A 22870-nucleotide genomic window follows, 5' to 3' on the forward strand; every position below is an offset into this window, starting at 1 on the left:
CCTTTATTAAGGTCCAAGTGTGGGGTGTGTAACGTTTCACAGTTCACTCTCTATTGGAGAGCTGGAAACACAAAAGTGGGAATTCGGGCATGGGGTGGGAGAAGCAGGGCCACCCCAGTGGTCAGCTATCTAGTTCCTCAGGGCTCCCTAAAAGGGAGACTTCATGGATGGGGCAGCCTCATCCTTTACTGAGTTGTTTTGCTGATGGCTGCATCTTCCAGCTGGAAATATGTTTAGCAGAGGTGGATGTCTTTGAAATGAATGCCTTGGCAACCAAAAGTTTAATGTCAGGTACTTACATTACAATAACAAAAGCTTGGTGTCAGACAGTTACACCACACAATCCCATCCCACCAACTTCACAATATCACTAGAGCTCCCACAGAGATGAAGAAACAGAATTTCTAATGCACAACCAAGAGGTCTTAAGCAGCACAGTCTCTCTTATTTCTATTACCCGCATTCTCCCAAACTCCGCTGAGGAGGAAATGGAAATACCGAAGTGGAAGGACTGGGTGGGCCCATCAGTCCCATTTCCTCATCTTACAGGTGGGGATCATTAAGGCCCAGAAAAGCGAAAGATGCCAACTTAATGTCACCCAGCAAGGGAGTGTCAGAGATTAAGTTGAGAGGGAGCTGAGTGTCAAAGTTCTTGCCACAGGTCACTAAGGAATTTTCTGATATTACTGTAAATATAATATTTTACTATGGAACTGACAGTAGAGAGGAACAGTGGGTCCAAAGAGAATGAAGGTCGTGTCTTTAGTGAGGACAGGGGCTAAAGATCCACAGAGTCTATAAATGTCCAAGTGGTTCCCAGGGATCCCAAATAAGGTAACATTTTCTTGAAAGTAAATGAAAACTCAGAATTTCTTTTCTTTCTTTCTTTTTTTTTTTTAAGCAGGAAGTAAAACTTTATTTCTATCAAATTAAAAAGTATGACTAATCCTTAAGTAAGGTAATCAAAATAATCAATAACATGATGAACAGTTAGAAGATCATTTACAGATTAGGTTTAGATCCTTTGAATTAAGCACATACACCCAAATCAAGAGGGCCGATGGCTTTCACACTGAGAAGAGGCCCTGGCTCATCATAAACGTGTGACTTCTAGGAACATGGAGCTGACATTTCACAGGCCAGAAACCAAAGAGACAAGTTGTCATTAGGTTAGAGAACTGATTCGAGCTTGAAAGGAATCACAGTGAAATGCATTTGGGATTCAACAGTTTCCCCCAGAGTTCTGTTTATCTCAAAAATAAGAGTACATAAAAATCAGTAGTACAAATGCTCATAAAACTAGAAAAGCCCTCTAATCCCTGTCACCTTGGAGATTACGTAGACTGAGTTTTTGTTTTTCTTTTCTTTACTCTTTTCTAAATCAAATACAAATCAGGGTGTGTGTGTGTGTGTGTGTGTGTGTGTGCGTGCGCGCGTGTAAACAGGGAAGGCTTTATTGACAGAATGTGTCATTTTTTTTTTCTTTTTTGGGTATATTTTATTGATTACGCAATTATAGTTGTCCCAATTTTTTCCCCTTTCCCCTCCTTCACCCAGTACCCCACTTCCCTCCACCAGTCCCCCCACTTAGTTCATGTCCATGGGTCATGCATATAAGTTCTTTGGCTTCTCCATTTCCTTTACTATTCTTAACTTCCCCCTGTCTATTTTGAACCTACCAATTATGCTTCTTAATCCCTGTATCTTTTCCCCATTTCTCCTAGATGATAATCCTCCAAATGATCCCCATACCTATAATTTTGTTCCTATTCTGGTTGTTTTCTTTGTTTGTTTTGTTTTCATTTTTTAGATTCTTTTGTTGATGGATGTGAGTTTGTTGTCATTTTAATGTTCATAGTTTTGATCTTTTCTTCTTTTTCTTAAGTAAGTCCCTTTAACATTTCATATAATAATGGCTTGGTGATGATGAACTCTTTTAGCTTTACCTTGTCTGGGAAGCACTTCATCTGCCCTTCCATTCCAAATGACAGCTTTGCTGGATAATTGCCAATTCCTTTTTGCCTGCAAAGTTTATTTTGAGAAATCAGCTGATAGTCTTATAGGAACCCCTTGTAGATAACTCTGCTTTTCTCTTGCTGCTTTAACATTCTCTCTATATCTTTAACATTTGGCATTTTAATTATGATGTGTCTTGGTGTGGTCCTTTTTGGGTCTAGCTTGTTTGTGACTCTTTGTGCTTCCTGGACTTGTATGTTTATTTCCTTCACCAAATTTGGGAAGTTTTCCTCCATTATTTTTTCACATACGTTTTCAATTTCTTGTTCTTCCTCTTCTCCTTCTGGCACCCTATGATTTGGATGTTGGCATGTTTAAAGTTGTCCCAGAGGTTCCTAAGCCTCTCCTCATTTTTCAATTCTTGTTTCTTCATTCTATACTGGTTGACTTTATTTCTTCCAAATTATTGATTTAAACCCTGACTTCCTTCTCTTCATCATTGGTTTCATGTGTATTTTCCTTCATTTCACTAAGTATAGCCTTCACTTCTTCCCTTATACATTTGTCATACTCAATCTTGTCTGTCAAGTCTATGAGAATCATTACCACTAGTGTTTTGAACTCTGTGTCTGTTAGGTTGCTTTTCTCCTCATCGCTTAGTTTTCCCACTGGAAACCTTGATCTGCTCCCTCTATGGATCACACTTCTCTATATCCTCAGCTTCACAGCCTTCTGTATTTTCCTCTGTGTGTTAGGTAGAGCTGTCGCACCTGTTACATTGCGGTGCCTTAGGTATTCATCAGTACAGGGTGACGCATTTCACCACGTTGTGGTGCTGTGGGAGGGGGAAGGGTCTGAGAGGGAACAATGCTGCTTGCTCAGCACTTACCCCTTTTCCAGGCTCTTCTCCCACTTCCCATATGGGACTGGTGTCCCTCTAGCTATTACCCTGGTTGTGGTTCTCAGGGTGGGTGGGTTTGCAGATGTTCTAGGACTCTACAGAGAGACTGGTAGTTTCTTCTGCGGCTCCAACCTCAACTGGTTTTCACAGTCAGAAGCAATGAGGCTTTATTTTCCCTGACACTGGAACCATGTGCTGTGCGTTCTGGTGTGGTGCTGGGAGCACTCCCCTGGTATCCCTCCAGCTTTTATAATGTGTGACTGCGCTTTTCACCATGGCCACAGCCACTGCCTTGCTGCCGCCACTACTGCCGTCACCACCACACCGTGTCCTCTCCACCCCGGCTCCACCCCTCCTACCTGTCTGGATGAGTATTATTTCTTTATATCTTTGTTTATTGAACTTTCATGCAGTTTTATTTTCTGATAGTTCTGGTTGTTTTTAGTTTTGAGGTAGTTGTATTCCTTCTTAAGGTTGTGGAGGGAGGCAAAGCGTGCCTACCTATTCCTCCATCTTGGCCAGAAGTCTCGGTTTGTTTTTACTTGGCACATTTCTGACTTCATTGCCAAAGCTCTAAAAATGAAAAAAAGAAAGATGTAATGAAATCGAGTTAGACACACACTAACACCAGGGAGAATCTTCTAGATGCACTACACCTTTGAAAAATTTTACAGAGGGAATCTTTTCTTTCAAGAATGATACTATGATTCCTGGAATAGCCTAATTATCCCTAAAGAAGAAAGGAATATCTGTGCCATACAAGAGCTTCCTTCCTCTTGGAAATGTCTTACCATCTCTGTCTCACTCTCCTTCTCACACACACACTAATTATAATTAAATTGGGGAATTCTGTGAATCATGCAGATAGTGGCATTTATTTTTACCAGAACTGTGCAATTTGTCAAAAGGAAGATAAAATATGGCATTTATAAACAATTGTAATTATAATACATCTCAACAGCTACAAGATGCAGATTTGTCTTCATAGTTGACATATGGCTTCATGGTTTCCCAATGTCTGGGTCTTGCACACTTCACTTGAAACCAGACAGAGTCAGTTACATATGGAAATGGATGATAGCTTATGACCGGACCACATTCTTATATTAAAGGAAGTCTCCATTACTGGGTTCTTCTTTTGAAAAACCAAATAAGGAAGTTACTAAAAATTGAGGGGAAGAAAGAGAAAGCAATTCATACTGTGACCATGACTCTGATTTATGAATTGTTTCTCTGGTAGAGTAACTGCAGCAAGAAAATATAATCTCAGTTAAATGAAAGGTAATAAATGAAATTCATCAGGTAGATATGGATGCTTCCCAAGATCCCGAGGAGGACAGATGAGAGATATTCTCTCTGTATACACAGTGTGCAATTACCACCAGGACCCCCATGTCCTGTGTCATCATCAGAGTACCAGAAGCAAAGATCTCAGACAGGAGCAAATATTGTACATCATTTTAGATATTCATGAGAATGGAGAGCTCAAACCAAAGAAAGATACCAAAAAGGCCCTTAATGTTAAAGGGTATTAAACACAGCAACATTTTCAAGTTCTAATTAAGTGAGAAGGCTGTCAGGATAATGGAAAGCAAAATGACTTCAGAGCTGGTTAGAATCACAGACTGTGATGACAGGTGGGAATCATGGAGACCATTCAAACTACTCTTCCTGTGCAACAGTGAAGGAACTGCGTGTGTGGCAGTAGAAGGAAAACCAGGAAAAGCTATCCCTTGAATTTTACATTGGTCAAAATCATTCAACAATGATATTCAAGGCAACTTTTTTTTTTTTTCACAAAATAATTGAAGGGGTTTGTTGAAGAAAGCCAGAAATAGATTTTTTAGGTCACTGAATATAAAAGAAGCATCATCTTTCAAAGACCCTGGAAGAGATGTTTGTCTTTTATTGGTCTCACCAGGCAAAGATTCCTCAGGCAATCACAGAATCAGCAAACACTGTTGAGACATATTAGGTGACCCTGACATCGGCTGTAACTGTCTACTTTGCTGGAAGGGAGGGAAGGATGGAAGAGTAGAGCAGGGGATCAGGGATTGGGTCATTTCCCATATCCTGTACCTCGCCCCGAAACTCCAAAGGCAATGATTACATTGAAGTCACCCCCAGGGATAGTAAAGGACCCTCACTGGGGATAATCATAATGTGTAAAAAGGAGTATTTTTTTAAGACAACAGGAATAAATTTTATTGTTCTTCCCAGAAGAGAGGAAGAATTATACAAGGTGGCCATGAAGTCTGGAAACCAAGCAAATTCTTAATAAGTGATCTATTGATATTACATTACAATGAATGATGAAATAGTATTACCTATAATTCTAGACTTTATGGTCACCCTATTGAATCTTTGGAATAGAAAAAAGATTTTGTTTTCTCATTATTGTAAAGCTGTCCTCTTAGTCTAGGCACAGCCAGTGTGACATGTTCCCTCAACTCCATTTCCTTTACCAACTATTTATTATACTCGTTTTCTTGGGTCCCTCGCAGGAGAAAAACTGTCAGCATCAACACTTAGCAACACTTTCTAAATACATTTTTTAAATTTTTGAATAAAAATCTACACTATTATTTTAGTCCAGTAATTCCATATGGTCTTATTTACTACATCTGTACATAGATAGGACCTTTTCGTATTTATGTAGGTGCATATTTCTTATTTTCGAGGATTTCCAAAAGACTGAGGATTTTATGTTTCACACAAAAGAAAGGAATGATTTTCACCCATGAGAATTAGATCAGAAGTTTAAGCAGTCCCTCCACAGAGCTCAGTTCTTGTTACATGAAGTGATTCATCATTGTCCTCTAGCGCTCAGCTCTTAGGAAGGAATTTCAGAGGGACAAAAGCACTAACTAACTACCTATATTACTTAATAGCCTAGGAAGAGAGAAAACAAGATGTAAAAATATATATACAGTTTAATAAAAATAGCAGAAGCTGTCCTTTCATTCCAGGATGTCTGAAAAGAAGAAATTCTATGGAGCATGGATGGAGAAAAGAAGGTGTCACTCCTAACAGAGAAAAATGAATTGTGGACACAGTCACCCAAAGTCAGAGAAACGACCACTGAGAGCAATTGGCTGAGCCCTCATTGTCACAAGAGGGGCATGTACCAGAGACAGCGGAACAAAGCCCAGGTCACAGGCCTTGGCGTTCTCAGGCCTACTGGTGCTATGGTTCAACTGTCTTTAGGGGCTGGGGAGATCCACAGATCATCGCCATCATGGCTACTATGGCAAAAGCATGACTGTCAAGTCACTAGAGCTTGGCGTATTTATACACCATTTGAGATCTAGCCTGTCCTTGCCTTCTTGTGAATAGCTTGACACATGTGCAGAGATATTTTCAACATGTGCAGGTGACCCTTCTTCTGAAAGGCAGAGAAGAGCCTCTTCAATAACTCTACTCATTTGTTTTCATATTAGTTCACCATTTAAACTAGAAAAGATGCTGCACGCTCTCTTAACTAGCGTCTAATCGGGACACGGCACCAAAACCACACATACAATTGAAAGAACAACCACATCTTCCTGGTTCTTTCACCGGGCGGGCTCAGTATGCCTCTTTGGATTGAACAGGTGTGATCTTGTTTGAGAAAAGCATGGAAACATAGGGCCAGGTTTTATTAGTCTCCGTTCCAGAAAATTGGTGGTGCACTGCCTGGCTCCTAGCATAGTTCAGTGACTCGCTTTGCCATACTCTTGTACTGCCTGGCAGCAACTGCTTCCGTTTTATCATCCTCCTGCTGGACTAATGGTTCACCAGTGATGTCATCAATCCCATGTACCAGTTTCTGGTCTATGAAGTGACTCAACATTGTTCCCTAGCACTCAGCTCTTGGAAAGGAATTTCAGAGGGATAAAAGCAATAGTTATCTGTATTACTTAATAGTCTAGGAAGGAAAAAAAAAAAACAGATGTATATAGCAGAAGCCGAATCCTTTCATTCCAGAGTGTCTGAAAAGAAGAGATTCTATGAAGCGGGAATGCAGAAAAGAAGGTATCACTTCTAAGAGAAAAAATGAATTGTAGACACAAGGGATGAATGGGTCTATTAATGGAAGCTGTTTGAATGAGTAAGTAGAAGGAGGGGAGGTGGGTATAGAAATGATGGAGAAGTATGCTGATGGTTATTGGGAAATATGTGTGTGTAAAAGATAAATAGGTAGATAATAGGTATGTGAAGGAAACATTGGATTTAAAACGAGCAGCTGGATAGGTAGAAGGACAGTGAGTGGCAGAAGTGGATGGATGGATGGGAAGACAAATGAGTTCAAAGGTATGTCAATTAGAGGGCTAGATGAGTGGATTAATAGGTGAGTGAATGAATTGAATAGTTGGTGCATAGGTGGGGAGACGGAAACATGAATGTTTGAATGAAAACATTAACCAAAGTTAAAGATATGAAAAGAATTACATACAGAGCAATTTATACTACTCTAAAATAATACATTTGAAAACAGAGAGAAAATGGATCCATTTTAGCAAACATAAAAGACCAAAATTTACAGAAGGAGAGCTGAAAGCCTGTACAGACTATAAGATGAAGTATAAAAAATTAGTAAAAATATATCATTATAGAAGAAATCTCACTTAGATACTTTTGGAGTTTTGTCTGCCCTTCAAAGAACAGAGAACTAATATATTGCTTAAAATGTTACACCCCTAAGAGGACTCTAATGAACAAAATAAACTAACAAACAAAATAGAATCACAGGCATGGAGACATGGAATAGATTGACAGTGACTAGAGAGGAGGGGGGAAGGGGACAATGGTGGAAGGAAGGGGAAAGGACTAGACAAAGAACACATATGAATGATTCATGGACAGGGACATGTGTGAGAATTGACTGTGGAAGCGGGGTGGGTGGAGGAAGGCAAAGGGGGACAAATTGGGACAACTGTAATAGAATAACAATTAAAAATGATAATAATTACAGATCATAGGAAACATACGTTTTCCAACTAGTTTCCCATGCTAGTTTTTTGAAAGTAGTATGACTCAAATAGCAAAAGTCATAGACCTATTTTTCTTTTGACTATAGGTGTGAAAATTCTAAGTAAACTATTTGCTAAAACAACCAAGAGTGTATTAATACAGGTATAACCTTAGTATAATTAAGGTAGTTCCAGAAATGCAAGGATGGTTCAACATACAAATATTTAATAATATAAGTTATTATACTAACAAATTGTAGAAGAAAATTCATTATATAACTAGATGCCTAAAAGGTACTTGCTAAAATTCAACAGTAATTTCCAATAGAAGCTGTAAATGGATAAAAAGGAAACACTCCCCATATGATAAAACTTGTTTATCCCAAACCCACAAGAAATGTATTTTATACAGCAAAGATATTGACCTTAAAATAAAAAACTATATAGGAATAGATGTCATTGCTCTTATTTTCAGCATTATTTTGGAGGTTCTATATAATATAAGACAAGAAAGCAAATTAAGTCATAGGGTTGGGAAAAATGAGAGTCAAATTTATCATCTCCAGATGATACAATCATATATGAAATGAAAGTAACCTAATTAATAGTTACATTTAATAAGACATTTTTGCAGGGTAGCTGGACAGAAGACAAAATTGATAGCTTTTCATCATGCTACCCACAATTAATGATTTTGAAGAGAATATTTTTGACTTGCCCTGGCCAGGTAGCTCCGTTGGCTGGAGCATCGTCCCAATACACCAAGGTCATAGGTTCTATCTCTGGTCAGGGCACATACTAGAATCAACCAATGAGTGCATAACTAAGTACAACAACAAATTGATAACTCTCTCTAAAAATCAATAAATACAATTAAAAAATATATATTCTTAAAGAAAATATATTTTACTTACTATCTGGTTGTCAGGTTCCAGGCACTTCAGTCCACAACGTGAACAGCACTTCTCTCCCAGTTGGCAATCCTCATCACGCAGGCACTTGGGTTTATCGATCTTTAGACACGATGTGGGCTTTTGGGGGCAGAAACCTGCTTTGACTTTATGGGAGAAAACAAAATACTTGACCTTGAAATACTTGATCATAACTTGAGACAAATTTGGGTAATCTTGGGACACCTAAACAGGGTTTTCTTCTGATTAAGCCTCTTATTTTCCCCCTAGTGTGAAAATAGAGTGAAGGAGGCAGAGTATCAACTTTCTACAGCTAATAATTTGGGGAGCATCAAAAAGTCTTGCTATCTCTGACTTTTAAAATCTGATAATATTTCTACCTGTTCCTACAGAATTAATGGATTTGGGTTCTTTAATCCCAGAGTACCAGAGGTAAGAGTATTAGAAATTACCCAGAACTTCCTTGCTTTATAAACTGTAGAAATTGAGGCCCATATAGGGGGAAATGAGTTGCCTATGGCCACACAGAAAACCAGTAGAAAAGTTGAAGGGACTTAAAAAAGTCTTGACTCCTTCCATCATACCATGCTGTCCCTCAAAACATTGACAATCCCAGGGACAAGACCGTATTATCTCAGCACTGTGTGGCAGAATGAGCACTAATTAGCCTTAGAGGCTGGAAAGTTCACTTCTACCCTGACAACGTTGTGCTACCAATCTTTCCCCAGCACACCGCGCAGGATGTGAATATGTAGTGCATGCTCTGAAGTCCTGTGCAGACACTAGAGCTTATTGGGAGTATACTCAATGGCTATGATTTTTTTTTTTTTTTTTTTTTTTTTTGGTATCAATAAGTGCATACTATCACCTTGTAGGCCACTGAAGAGTGAGATTCAGAATAAATGAGTTTTCATGGGGAAAATGGGGAGCGGTAACATGCATGATTGGCTTTGAATAACATACAGTCTCCCAAGATCAGGAGGGCAACCTGACAGCACTGGTTGAACATTAAAAGGCGAAAGGTTCCCAAGAGACCTCTCAGGTCAACCCAAGACGCAGCATGGCATCCTCAGCCCAGCAGACTCTGGGAGGTAGGTCCCCGTCCTCACCTGCCCAGGCCTTGGAACAAACAAAGCCACACACGGATTCACAGCATTTTTCCATTTCAGGGCAATCAGCATCACTCTTACATGAAGCCGAACATTTCATACGGATCTTGGAAGGGAAGAGTGGGCAGGCTCCTTTCTTGACTAAAACAAGAGCAGACGTGAGCTTCTTCAAACCCCACCCTTTCCCACTGCCCTTCAAACGGCTTTTCCTTCTCTTCAAAACAAGTGTCTTTGTGACTGGTTCGTTCTGCTCACCTCTAGCGGGCTGTGGAAGAATGAAAAGCCTCAACATTGCACAGGACGGAGTAGAAAGAGAGTTAGGACTGGTGTTTGAAGCCCCAAGGTAAAGCCCCAGTCCTGCCACTGAATGAGTGACTTCTCTTTCCTTCTCTGGAAAATAGGAGTAATTACGTGAAATCTACACAATTCAATGTAAGCCATTTTAGGGGATTTGGTTTTACTCTGAATGGGAAGTGACATACTCTTACTCACATTTAGAAGGGATCATTGGGACCATTGTGTTGATCGTCGTCGGCAGCCGTCCGTCTCGAGAGACGATGGTGTAGCTTCTTAAGAGTCTATCTGCACCGCCGAGAATGGCTGTGCAGTCCGACTCGGGAGTGACATCGTATCTGTCTCCTCCCGTGTTGAATCGACATCTTGCGATGACGCTGAAGCTACAGAGCCTGGGCAGGGTGATATGGAGGGTCTGCTGTTGCCCATGCAGCAGACCCCCCCTCTCTTCGCAGCTGAAGGATCCAAGGGAAAGACGGAGTCAATACAACTTGGCTTCAGGTGCGCCGCAGGAGTTGCCGGTGTTGACTACAACGTCAAACCGCCTTAGGGACTCCGGCTCCGGATTTTCTGTCGGGGTTTACTCCCTTAGCCTTTCCCCTGAAGAGGTATGCCGCAAGGCAGCAGAGGTTTTTTGGAGTCAGAGTTTTCCTTCTCTGATGTACCCTGACTGGAAGATCGAACCAGCGACACTTAGCTCGCAGGCCGACGCTCAATCCACTGAGCTAAACCAGCCAGGGCCATGTGTTGATCATAGATTGTAAAAAGGGAAGGACAGAAACAGGGAGACCTGCGAGGGGGCTGTTGCCATAATCCAGGTGAGAAGATGCCACCTCACATCAGGGTGGCAGCTGGGGGAGTGGGAAGGAGCAGTCAGATACTGGATCTGTCTTCCTAACCTAAAGGATGTTGATTGAGAGAGAGAGGTATCAAGGGTGACTTAGGAGTTGTTGGGTTTTTTTCCCAACCGAGATGTGGAGAACCATGGATACAGCAGGTTTGAGATGGGAGAGCTAAGACGAGGCATTCAGTTTTAGACAAGTTAAGTGCGAGGTGTTTGTGAGATCCAGAGGAAGGGTTAGAGTAAATGGTTGGAGCCCGGGAGGCAGATTTGGGCTGGCAATACACATTTGTGGGTCATTAGCGCACAGATGGCACTTAAATTAGTTCTTCAGGATTTTGCACCTGCCTCCCGTTGTCCTCCTCTGATTGTAAATTCCAGGATGGCGGAAGTGTTTCTTTTCACGTCTTCCTTGGGTTAGACTCGGGCTGCAGTGTATTTGGCTCTCAGAGCTATTGTCAAATTCTCTGTGAACCCCAACCCTAAATGTCCCACAAATGAGTCCAGGTCCATTCCCCGGGCCTCTTCTTTCTGCTGGCTCTTGAGAGAGGGTCCAGATCTTGTCCACGGACATGGTCCCTGACAGCCTCCCGCAAAGGGAAGCTTGTGGTCCTGGTTTCATCAGGTCAGATCACAGGATTGCCCTGGCCATATAGGCTCCCTGTGCCCATGGAGTAGTAATTCCAGTTCTGCTTGGGCCCACTGCAAACCCTTGGACAACTACCTTCACCTCTTGGACCCTATTTCCTCATCTGTAAAATGGTGGCAATGGGGCATTTTCAGCCTTCCTCAGAATCTGAAATCAAAATGCTAATGCTGCCTTGTAAATCACACAGAGCTACACTTTGAAGATCAATGGTCACCATCTCAATTGTTACCATTTACTGAGCCCACACTACTGGACAGCCACCATATCAAATCTTTCTGTCCTTGATTACATATAATCCCCCCCCCCAAAAAAAACTCAATAAGGTCTTTGCTATTATCCCAGTATTATAGGGAAGAGAAATGAAACTCAAAGAGGTGAGGATATTTGCAGTAAGTGGGGAAAGTAGGATTTTAATCCAGGTCATTTGGCTTCTAAACTCTGTAGCACCCTGTCTCCCAACATCACCGATGATGGTCATTATACTAAGGAATGAACCCACAACCCTCACCTTCACCCCACCCTGCTCTTCACCCACTCCATGCTCTACCTGTGCAACATGGGATGCCAGTGCTGAGCTGTCCATGCTCAGGCTTGAGGGAGTCCTCAGGTGGTGCTCAACAGGTGGATGTGATGAGCACACACCTGCCTCCAAGAGGTAGACCTGGCTCTTGGGTCCCATGGGCCAAAGATTAACACTTTATGTGCACTATCTCATTTTTTAGCACAGCTCTATTAGGTAAATGCTATTATTATACCCATTTTATAGACAAGAAAACTGAATCTCAAAAAGGCAGGTAATTGATCCAAGACTACCCAGCCAGTGAATGACAGAGCTCAGACTTGAACCAAGACAGTTTAACCTCAAAGCCTGAACCTGTATCAGTGCAGGTATTCTATTCCTAGTTAGATTAGGCCCTCAGGTTGCCAAGGATATGTATCTTACCAGTTAACGAGCAAGCCTTTATGCAGTCTTCCTGGCTGAGGAAGTTGTTGGCATTCCCACTGCAGCCTCCATGCTTAAAGGGTTTGCATAAATGATGTTCTAAGTCAAAATACCAGTGCTTCTTAATACTTCCACAGTTTTCTGGATCTAAGGAGAGCATGCAGGGTTCTGAGGGCAAGAAGCAAAAAGAGAAGAACATAAAAAGTAGCAAAAGAGGAAAGGGGTCAGGCCCTCAGCCTCTGTATAGTACATGGTGTTACCCTTTAAGGCACAGAAAGAGCCACAGTCAATAAATGTTCTAGTCCTAGCTTTACTATGTATGCTCTGTGGCAAATAGCATCTCCGGAGCATCGTTTCTACATTGCAAAGGATATCATGCAGAGTGCATAAGAATACCTTGGAACTGATCTTTCCACTGATCTGAGCTTTGGGAGGGCAAGGCTTGTTCAGCAACTATATCCAAAGTGCCTTAGACAGTGCCTGACACATAGGAGCAATAAAATACTGAGAAAGAAAAAGAGCAGCCCCTCATGACTGAAAACTCATCTGATGCTCAGAGCTAAGTCATTTTGTCCCTCTGCCGGACATAAGTAACCTCACAGGACATCCACATCAGACAAGGTCACTCTGAGACCATGATAATATAACACCAAAAAAAAAAAGAAAAGAATCCTTATGAAATCCACAAAATACCAAACACCTATGAGTGATTTATGCTTGTCTACCAATGACAGCTCTATCTTCACTCTAACCTGCCCTCTCTACAGAAAAAATTCTCTGAGATACTCATAGAATTGCCCCCACATTCCGACAGCACCCAATCTAGGGCAAACCCCCACTGACTTAGGCCCTCCTTGAAATTACCCAGTCAAGGCCTCAGTCCTATAGTGGATTCTAACAGCTTCTTACTGAATGCCTCAGGATGTCTATGGTGAACATTCTCCCTTACTGCAATGAGTAATAAACCCAACACCTTCAACTACAAGTGTGTTCCTGGTGGTCTTTGGCCAAAGGGCATTGACAATAGATATTTGTTGAATCAAGCTATATAAAAGGCACAGTTCCCTATTATTAGGTGCTCAGTACTTTGAGTTACCAGAAAAGTTTCTTGGAGGCCAGAGTCCAACAACAACCCCAGCTTCTCAGCCACTGTGCAAACAGTAGTCTCTTAACACACGGTAAGCGTGTACTTGAAAGTTGGGAGCCTAATTAGAGGAGCAAAGCGCGAACCTTGGCCTCTTTATCCTGCCGTCTCGGGGAATTGTTCAGCCAGGTCTGGACTCAGCAGGAAGTAGGGTGCCTCAAAAGGCACCTCTGCCCTCAGCCAGGAAGCCACTACCTGTATATGGGTCCATGCACTTCTTCCCACAGGCGAAAGAGCAGCACTTCATGTATCCGTCACAGGTGAAATCATCTTTGCACAAGTCCGGAGCATTAGCCTTACAGGTGAGCCTCTCTTTGGGGCACACTCCTGGTTTCCCTGCAAGAAAGACATGTCTGAGGTCACATCCCTTGAGAGTTTCAGCTCTTCTCCCATGGCAACGGTGAATGGTGAAGCTCTCCCAGTCCTGTCTGCCTTTAAGCTTCCGCTCTTGCTCTGTTTGTACTTAGGGACGGAGCCCACTGCTTCACCACTCCCAGCCCGTTTGGATAGATCTGTATCAGAAAACTGTGCCCAGGTAGAACTAAAGGGGAAGCTTCTTGGATCCCAGGGAAGGGGATTAAACAGGGACCAAGATATTGACCTTAAATTCAGGAGCTCCTATCTGCTCTTGAAACAATTTTTGAATACCTCATTTCTGTCTTTAGTACCTTAGTTGACCAGGAAGATTAATTAGTGAGACATAATCGAAATATTATGAAAATAGGAGTCAGGAGACCTGATTATGGCCTCTGACTCCCTGTGAGCTCAAGACCGCCTAAGTTCCACCACATGACTTCACAGGTCCAGCTAAGGGGGGGACGACTGCTGGAGTGGAGGAAGCACTATAAGGAAGACAGATCTGGCTTTGAGCCTGACTCCTGCACAACCAGCTAAAAAATCCGGGGGGTGGGGTGGGGGGAATGTCTTCCTTTGTCTGCGCCATCATTGCCCCATCTGTAAAATGAGAATTACAACCTCTGCCTTGTAGGCTGCTTATCAGAATGAAATGGGATGCCTATAATGCACTTATCACAGGGCATGGCACGTGGTAAGAGCTTGGCAGATAGGGATTTCTTTTTAGGGCTGTGCATGGCTTCCTTATTTCAAGTGCTTGTAGGAGACAGAATTCTAAAGTTGCACCCCCCTCACACACACAAATTCCCATCCTCTAGTTAATGAATCAAATACCCATTTAGATTCTGCTGTGAAGGAATTTTGTAGAGGGGATTAGTCTCAAGTCAGTTGATTTAAGACACAGAGATTGTTTAAATGGGCTTGATCCAATCTGTTGAGTCCTTAAAAAGAAGAGAGGTTGGGTTTTTTTCCTAATTCGGAGAGAAGAAAAGGTCAGAGAGATTCAAACTATAAGAGGAACCCATTATGCTATCAGTAGCTTTGAAGATGGAGGAGGCTAGGCGCCAAGGAATGAAGGCAGCCTCTACAAGTTGACAGGCAGTAAGAAACCCCCAGTTCTACAACTGCAAGAAAAGTGATTCTGCTAACAACCAGTGAGACTGGAAGAGAACGCTGAGTCCCCGATGAGAACTGCAGCCTCGGCTGACACCTTGATTCCAGCCTGGTCAGAACCCGAGCAGAGGACCCAGACCCACCATGCCAGACTCCTCACCAACAGCTGATGCAGGTGTGGCTTCATGGCTCTAAACTGAGCATCTCTCCAGGAGAACCTGGCCACAACACATAATCCTTTTAAATAATACTGAGTCTTAGGGATTACAGCAGTTTAGAATTACAGACACTGTAATAATCGTTAGTTTCAACCTCCTAATTTTATCGTTTTTTTTTTTAATTGAGATCAGATAGGATAATACAGTGAATTATGAGAAAGTCTGGGACTTCTTCTAACCCATAGCTCATTCCAGAAGCCCCACATCTCCCCAGAGGTCTGGCCACTGGGACGTATAGCACTTGCCAACTATATTTCTTACCCCTCATTCCAACCTTAATGCACCCTCCAAGGATAACCTGGAGCTAAGAAGAGCACATGGTTCCTAATCTGGGATATACGTCAAAATGATCTGTGCATTATTTAGCAAATATAGACCAAGGACTTAATCAGAATCTCTAGAAAGGGCGGCCTAGGGACTCAGATTCTTTAAAGTTCCTAGGGGATCCGGAAGCAGCCAGCTGGGCACCAGGATGTAGGCTGCTACTTGGGAACCCGTGGTCTATGTTTGGGTACAGAAAGAGTTAAGTAAATCACATAGGAACACCTCCAAAGAGGTAAAGAGGCGTAGAAACCTTGGGATTATGAAGACAAATTACCCCTCTCACTAGTGCTGACTCCAGCCAGTTCTGCCTCTTTCCTGTTTGGCGGGGGACCATTTAAACTTTGTTGGGGTTTCTTTTAGTCATGGTAGCTCCTTACCCCACTGTCAGCTGGAACTCTCACTTAGAATCCTCCTTCCTCCCTGTCAGCCCTTCTCAGCCACTTACTTAATTTGTGTGTACAGTTTCCTCCATGACACACACCCCGGAGCTTCCTCCACAGTTGCTGGGGATGGTCCCCAGAGTCCTGGTCTCAGCCCTCTCCTGTCATTACTCGACACACACTTCCCAGGTGACCCCATCCGTTCCCATGACAATCCTAACTGTGATATCCTGATCTCTCCCCACACCTATCCTCTCTTCCAGGCTAAGGCACGGATATCCAACCAGCTGGGGAAAACGGCATTTGAGCATCTCGTAAGCATCTCTGTTGTGACATGTTTAAAACTGAGCCAGTATCTCTCCGAGCCTAAATGGCTCCTCTTTCTGTTCCCATCTTGACATCTGGCATCCCCCTGGGGCTCACCCCTCCCTTACCATCAGCCTAGCATCTGTATCAGCCACAGACTTGGGTCAATTCAATCTCCTAACTCCCCAGGCCCATCCCTTCTCCTCTGTACGACAACTTTCTCAAGTCAACCTCTGCCCTCCTCCCATCATTCTCAACTGTTCCTCCTGCCTAGTGACTGATTGATTTTAATAGTTAAACTTGGAAAAGACACCTATAGGGAAAAGTTTGGGAAGTAATTTTCGGGGGGCAGGCAAGGGATTTGCAGGGCCCAGGATGAGTGAGTAGGGCTTTTCTCTGAAGCCACAGTCAAAGCGGCTTCATCTGACCCAAGTCCTGGCCTCTCATCTGACCCTCAGTCCCCAGGAACGCCTGCTAAGGAGGAGCGGCTGCGGCTTTTCTGAACCCACGTTTGACTCTTTTGCGTGGCGCTGCCAATGTCTGCTCCAGCAGGAGGGAGAGGAGCAGCAGGAGAGCTACTTTCCTCCTGGAGAAGGTGGAGCTGTGGTGAGAAAGGAGCCTGCGTGGGAGGAGAAGAGGAGCGGGTGTTAGGCACAAGCCAAAGAGAGAGGCAGCACACGCAGTAACCCTTAGGGACAATCCACCAATTCCCTTGGTTCGCAGAAGAGACAACTGAGATGCACCATGGGGACGGGGCTGGTCACATGGCACATAGGTCGTGACACCTTGAGTCCCAGGGCCCTCCTAATAATGGTCCCACACTCTTCCACGGTGCTGTATGTGGTCTGCCCAGACACTGGCCCATTGTCTCACTCTGGGTGAGAGAGGCCACACGTGAATGATCACAGGGACTCATCTGGGACAGGTGCTGGGCTGGTTTGCCCAGTCACTCCTGGAGCGATCCCAGACACTAGTGAGCACCTTTTTTTGCACCACTGATGACAAGAAGCTGAGATTTTCTGGAAAGTCTGGACATATGGCACTGAGTCTTAGTGCCCCAGGAGCAAAAATGATCCCAGGTGGCCTTGAATTGACAAAAGGATCCCACTTATTCCTTCTTGTATGACTCAAGTCTAGGAGCTCATGATACGTCCAGACAACCACATCAACACATGATCTTCCCCCACCCACTCACGTCTCCATTTCCCATGTCTCTTCCTGACCCTTACATATGCAGTAACATAAAAGAATGTACTAAAATATCTATTATCAAGGGTCTATCAAAGTTAATAGTATTCAAATTTGCCAACACATAACAGTGTATCAGATTAAATGAGGTGTCTAAATAAAAGAGTGATGAGTATAATTAACAACATTAATAATCATTTGGTAAATGCTAGTAAAGCCTTTTTGGTAAACTTTCCAGAAGTTAAGAAAATCACTTGTGATTTGTGATCAGTATTACTTCTAACTACTAGGAAACAAATTCTTCTGTAAATATAAGGTTTCCAATTCTATGGCTTGATGAAAATAGAAAGAGGGTTTAATCAAGCTGCTGATTAATATTTAAATTAGGTCATTAAAATAACTTTTGATGATTTAATTTTAATTATTTGATTTTTGGCAACATTCTAGAAGTTCAAAGAACCAAGTGACATACCAATAAAAAGCTTTTATTCGCATACATTCACATATCTGTGAGAGATGCATGACCTATAGAATTTTGCTTATCAGTAAAACTTTATTTATCAATAGTTTTAATATATTTATTTATCTATTCATTATCATTATGTTAGTTAAGTGATAAATGGAACAAAAAATAAATCTATAAGAAAAAAATTTTATTCTTAGAGTCCTATGGTCAAGGTAGAGGTAAACATTAAATTTTAACTTATATTCATGTTTTTATTGCATAGAAGTATGAGAAGTCATGAATAAAAAAGGTTTTGAGCGTAGACTTATATGCCATGTGATTAAAAGTCTGTGGCGTAAGAGGACTGGAAATAAGAACTCAAAGAGAAGAAAAAGTGTTTTAAAATCTCCAACTGTTAAAGTGGTTTTCATATATACATATATATATTTTTTATCAGTACAGAAGTCTTTTATTTTGTTACACCTATGCCATGAATTCACAGGGAATGTGTTCCAGCAGCCCGGGCTCCTTTCCATTGGTCCTCACACAGTGTGCGACTCCGGGCGGAGCAGGCTGGTGCTTCCAGTGGACCCAGGTCCCCTTCTCTATGGCTACCTTCTTTTTCTGATGGTTTTTCTTTAACATTTCAGGAAGCTGTCTTGGCTCTTAGAGTGTTTAGTGTGCTCAATACACATGGTAATTGTCTTGGTAAGAATCTTGCCCTTAACTTGTTTGTTCACAACAATGCCCACCGCGTGCTGGGTGACATTGCAGACTCTTCCAGTTTTGCCTTGAGAACATTTGGGGGACATTCCTTTTTGAATTGTGCCCATTCTCTTGATGTCGACAATATCACCTTTCTTATAGCTTCACGTATATGTGGCCAAAGGAACAACTCCATGTTTTCTAAAAGGCCTAGAGTACATAGAGCAGGGGCCTCTCCTTTTCTTTGTTTTAGTTGTTTTGGCGAATTACTGGAAGATGGCAGCTCCGGCCAAAGAGAGAAGTCGTGTATTTTTTAAATGGATGACTGTGGGTATCAAATTAGTATGGTATTTTGACCTCAATTAATTTATTTTTCAATGTTATAAAGGAGTTTTTTAAATAATATTTATTTCAAAATTATAGAGGAGTTATTAAAATGTTAATATTGAGTATCGTTTGTACGTTTTGTTGCTGAGTTATCGTCCCTTGTATGGATGTAGCCGAGGTGGTTTATCCATTCACTAGTTAATGGACAATTATGAGTAAACCCTCTACCAACACTTGTGTACAGGTTTTCATATGAACATAACTTGTCATTTCTTTTGGGTAAATACCGGGCAGTGGGATTGCTGGGATACATGATAAGTGTGTGTAAGAAACTGCCAAATTGTTTTCCGAAGTGGCTGTATCATTTTGCATTTCCAGTAGTACCGTATGAGAGTTCCAGTTGCTCCCCATACTTGCTAGCACTTAGCATTGTAAATGTTCTTATTTTAGTCATTCTAATAGATGTATACTAAGAAGATCTTTTAAGAGAGTAAAGTAATCAGCTTAAATTCCTGGGGCTCTAAGAATCGAAATCACTTCAAATGATGGTGGGGAGATGTTTCCTATTTCCCGCCTTTCCCTAGGACATTGTTTTAAACCCAATGGGCTGCTTGGCTCCCGAGTCTGACTGCTCAGGAGTTTCTCCAGAACCCCATCATTAAACCTACCTTTTTCCCCACATGTCAGAGGTCACTCCTTGCAGTAAATCGAGGAGCATTTTGCAACTGAAATACCTACAGGTGTCCAGGAGCTGGGGGAACAGTGGGAATTTCCAGGTTACAACCTTTGAAACCCACAAGTAAGGCCCCATCATGACCCTCTACTGCTCCCCTGCAGGTACCGCCCCTGCCTCAGGGTCCTGCTCTGTTTCCAGGCATGAAAGCTCCTTGCTCACATGTCCCTCATTCCAATGGCGCGGTGTGTGGTGTCGCATGGCTACTCAACCATGAATGTGCCTTCAGCCTTGGTCACAGGGCGGGAGACCTTGTGGAGGACAATTAACTCTGTTGGTCTCGTTAATTAATACACCTTGCCTTAAGCTCAAGCAGGGTAAGTAGATGCCCCCTCCAAAGACAGGACCCCCTACATTACTCCTGCTCAGTGACCTGCATTCTGATACTGAGGAAAGGCAGTTTCTAAGTGTGGAATGCAGAGCACAGTATACCTTCATAGTGTGGCACTTAAATGTCTTAAACCTTCCTAATATTTTTTTCTCTCTGACATATCAATCATTGAGAAAGGTGTGTTGAGGGCTCTTCACACAGCCATGGCTTTCTCAGTGTTTGCCTATAATTCCATTAATATTTGTTTACTAGATCCTGATTCTATTGATTTAGGTAAATATGAATGAATTCCTGGGGTTTTTTTTTTTGTTTTGTTTTTTTTATCATTATATAGTAACCATCTACACCGAGCCCCGAGACAACTAGCAACAAAGAAAGGAGGAGGCATTCCCTTCCAGGAGGCACTGCTCTGTAAGTCTGATAAAAGCACAGAATTGAGGCTTTTTCTCATGGAGGGAGCTGGTCTCTCTTGCGTTACTTTATATCAAGTACTACTGACCAGTGAAGGTTTCTCTCAGTCAAAACCAGTTCATAAAGGCTGCTTCTTCAAATGTGCAGACAAGAAAGGGACACAAAGAATAAACAAAACACAGTACATTCAAAGGCAGAAAGCAGATCTTCAGTAACCAGCCCCAAAGAAATGGAGATCTGTGACTTGCCTAACAAAAAATTCAAAATAATTGTTTTTTAAAGTTCAGTTATAAGAGAACACAGATTGACAAGTGAATGAAATTTTTAAAAAAGTGATATATGACCAGAATGATAATATCAACAATGAAACAGGAGTGATAAAAAGGAACCAATCGAAAGTATTGTAGATGAAGAATACAATAAATGAACTGAAAAATTCACGAGAGGGGTTAAAAAACAGACTTGGTCAAGCAGAAAAGAATATCAGTGGACTTAAAGACAGGTCATTTTAAATTATCTGATTAAAACTGAATTCAACAACACATTCAAAGGATCGCACGACATGACCAAGTAGAATGTATCCCTAGGATGTGAAGATGGCTCAACGCCTACAAAGCAATCAATGTGACAGACCACGTTAACAGAGTAAAGGATAAAAATCATATGGCCATCTCAATAGATGAAGAAAAAGCATGTACAGAATTCATAATCTTTTCATGATAAAATTCTCAACAATAAAGGTCATATATGACAAGCCCACAGCTAAAACAACACATAGTTAATATCATACTGAACATGTCTCCTCTAAGGTTGGGAACAAAACAAGGGTACCACACAAGGTGGAATGTTTAATCACCTCAGTAAATGGCACTAAGAAAACTAGAGATCTGTGTTCAGATGAATAAAATTAGGTTCTTATCTCACAGCATATGCAAAAATCAACTCAAAATCCACTAAAGCCTTAAATGTAATACCTGAAGCTGTAAAACTACTAGAAGAAAACACAGGGGAAAATGCTTCTTGGCATTGGTCTGGGCAATGATTTTTTTTTTGGATATGACCCCAAAAGCACAGGCAACAAAAGCAAAAATAGACAAATGTAATTGCAAACTATAAAGCTTCTGTGCAGCACAGGAAACAATCAACAGGGTAAACAAACAACCTACAGAATGGAATAAAATATTTATAAACCACATATCTAATAGGGTATTAATATCCAAAACATATAATAAACTCAAACAACTCCATACCAAGAAAATAAATAACCAATTAATAAATAGGCAAATCACTTGAACAGACATTTTGCAAAAGAAGACATACAAACGGCCAACAGGTACATTAAAAGGTGCTCAATAACACTAATTACAGAGAAATGTAAATCAAAACCACAATGAGGTATCTATCAACTCAAACCGGTTATTATAGCTTTTATCAAAAAGACAAAAAATAACAAGTGTTGGTAAGGACGTGGAGAAATGGGAACTCTTGTACGCTATTAGTGGGAATATAAATTAGTTACAGCCATTACGAGAAACAGTCCAGAAGTTCCTCAAAAAATTAAAAATAGAACTACCATTTGATCTGGCAATCCCACTTCTGGGTACATATCAAAAAGAAATGAAGTCAGTATCTTAAAGAGATATCTGCACTCCTTACAGATATTTCATTACAGCATTATTCACAATAGCCACTATATGGAAAAACCTAAGTGCCCATCAATGAATGAATGGATAAAGAAAATGTGACATATATAAATATGATTCATCCTTTAAAAAAATCCAATCATTTGTGACAACATGGATGAACCTGGAGGCTATTATGCTAAGTGAAACAGCCAGATACAGAAAGATAAATTCTGCATAAACTCACATATAGGTGTAATCTTAAAAAGTTGAAGCTGAGAATAGAATGGTGGTTACCAGAGACTCGGGGCTGGGAGAAATGGGGCATGCTGGTCAAAGGGTACAAGCTCTCAGGTATAAGATAAATAATTTCTGGGGATCTAATGTACAGCATGGTGACTATAGTTAGTAAAACTGTATCATGTACTTGAAATTTTCTGAGAGTAAATCTTAAGTGTTCTCACCACCAAAAAAGAAGTGACTAGGTAAGGTGATGGATATGTTAATTACCTTGATTATGGTAATCATTTCACAATAAATGCCTATATTAAAACACTATTATGTACATCTTAAATATATATAATTTTTATTTATCAATCATGCCTCATTAAAGCTGGAAAAAATTGTTTAATTCTTTAAAAACATTTCCCTGGGTATTCAGAACTAGATTAACAATTATTTTCTGCCAACACTTTGAAAATATATTTCTATTT

General features: G+C 41.4%; 1 protein-coding gene across 1 annotated transcript; it reads right to left on the reverse strand.

The window, feature by feature from the left end:
- Positions 1 to 43: 43 nt before the first annotated feature.
- WFDC8 (WAP four-disulfide core domain 8) lies at positions 44 to 19778 on the reverse strand. Its single transcript, XM_090285981.1, has 7 exons — positions 19729 to 19778; positions 16905 to 17014; positions 13896 to 14036; positions 12557 to 12724; positions 9830 to 9970; positions 8724 to 8866; positions 44 to 61 (listed from the first exon to the last, which is right to left on the reverse strand). Exons 1-7 carry the CDS (start codon positions 19776 to 19778, stop codon positions 44 to 46), a joined length of 771 nt encoding a protein of 256 aa, XP_090142107.1.
- Positions 19779 to 22870: the final 3092 nt, after the last annotated feature.

This window comes from Furipterus horrens, unplaced genomic scaffold (assembly GCF_987537825.1).
Source record: "Furipterus horrens unplaced genomic scaffold, mFurHor1.1.pri manual_scaffold_8, whole genome shotgun sequence".
Lineage (NCBI taxonomy): Eukaryota > Metazoa > Chordata > Mammalia > Chiroptera > Furipteridae > Furipterus > Furipterus horrens.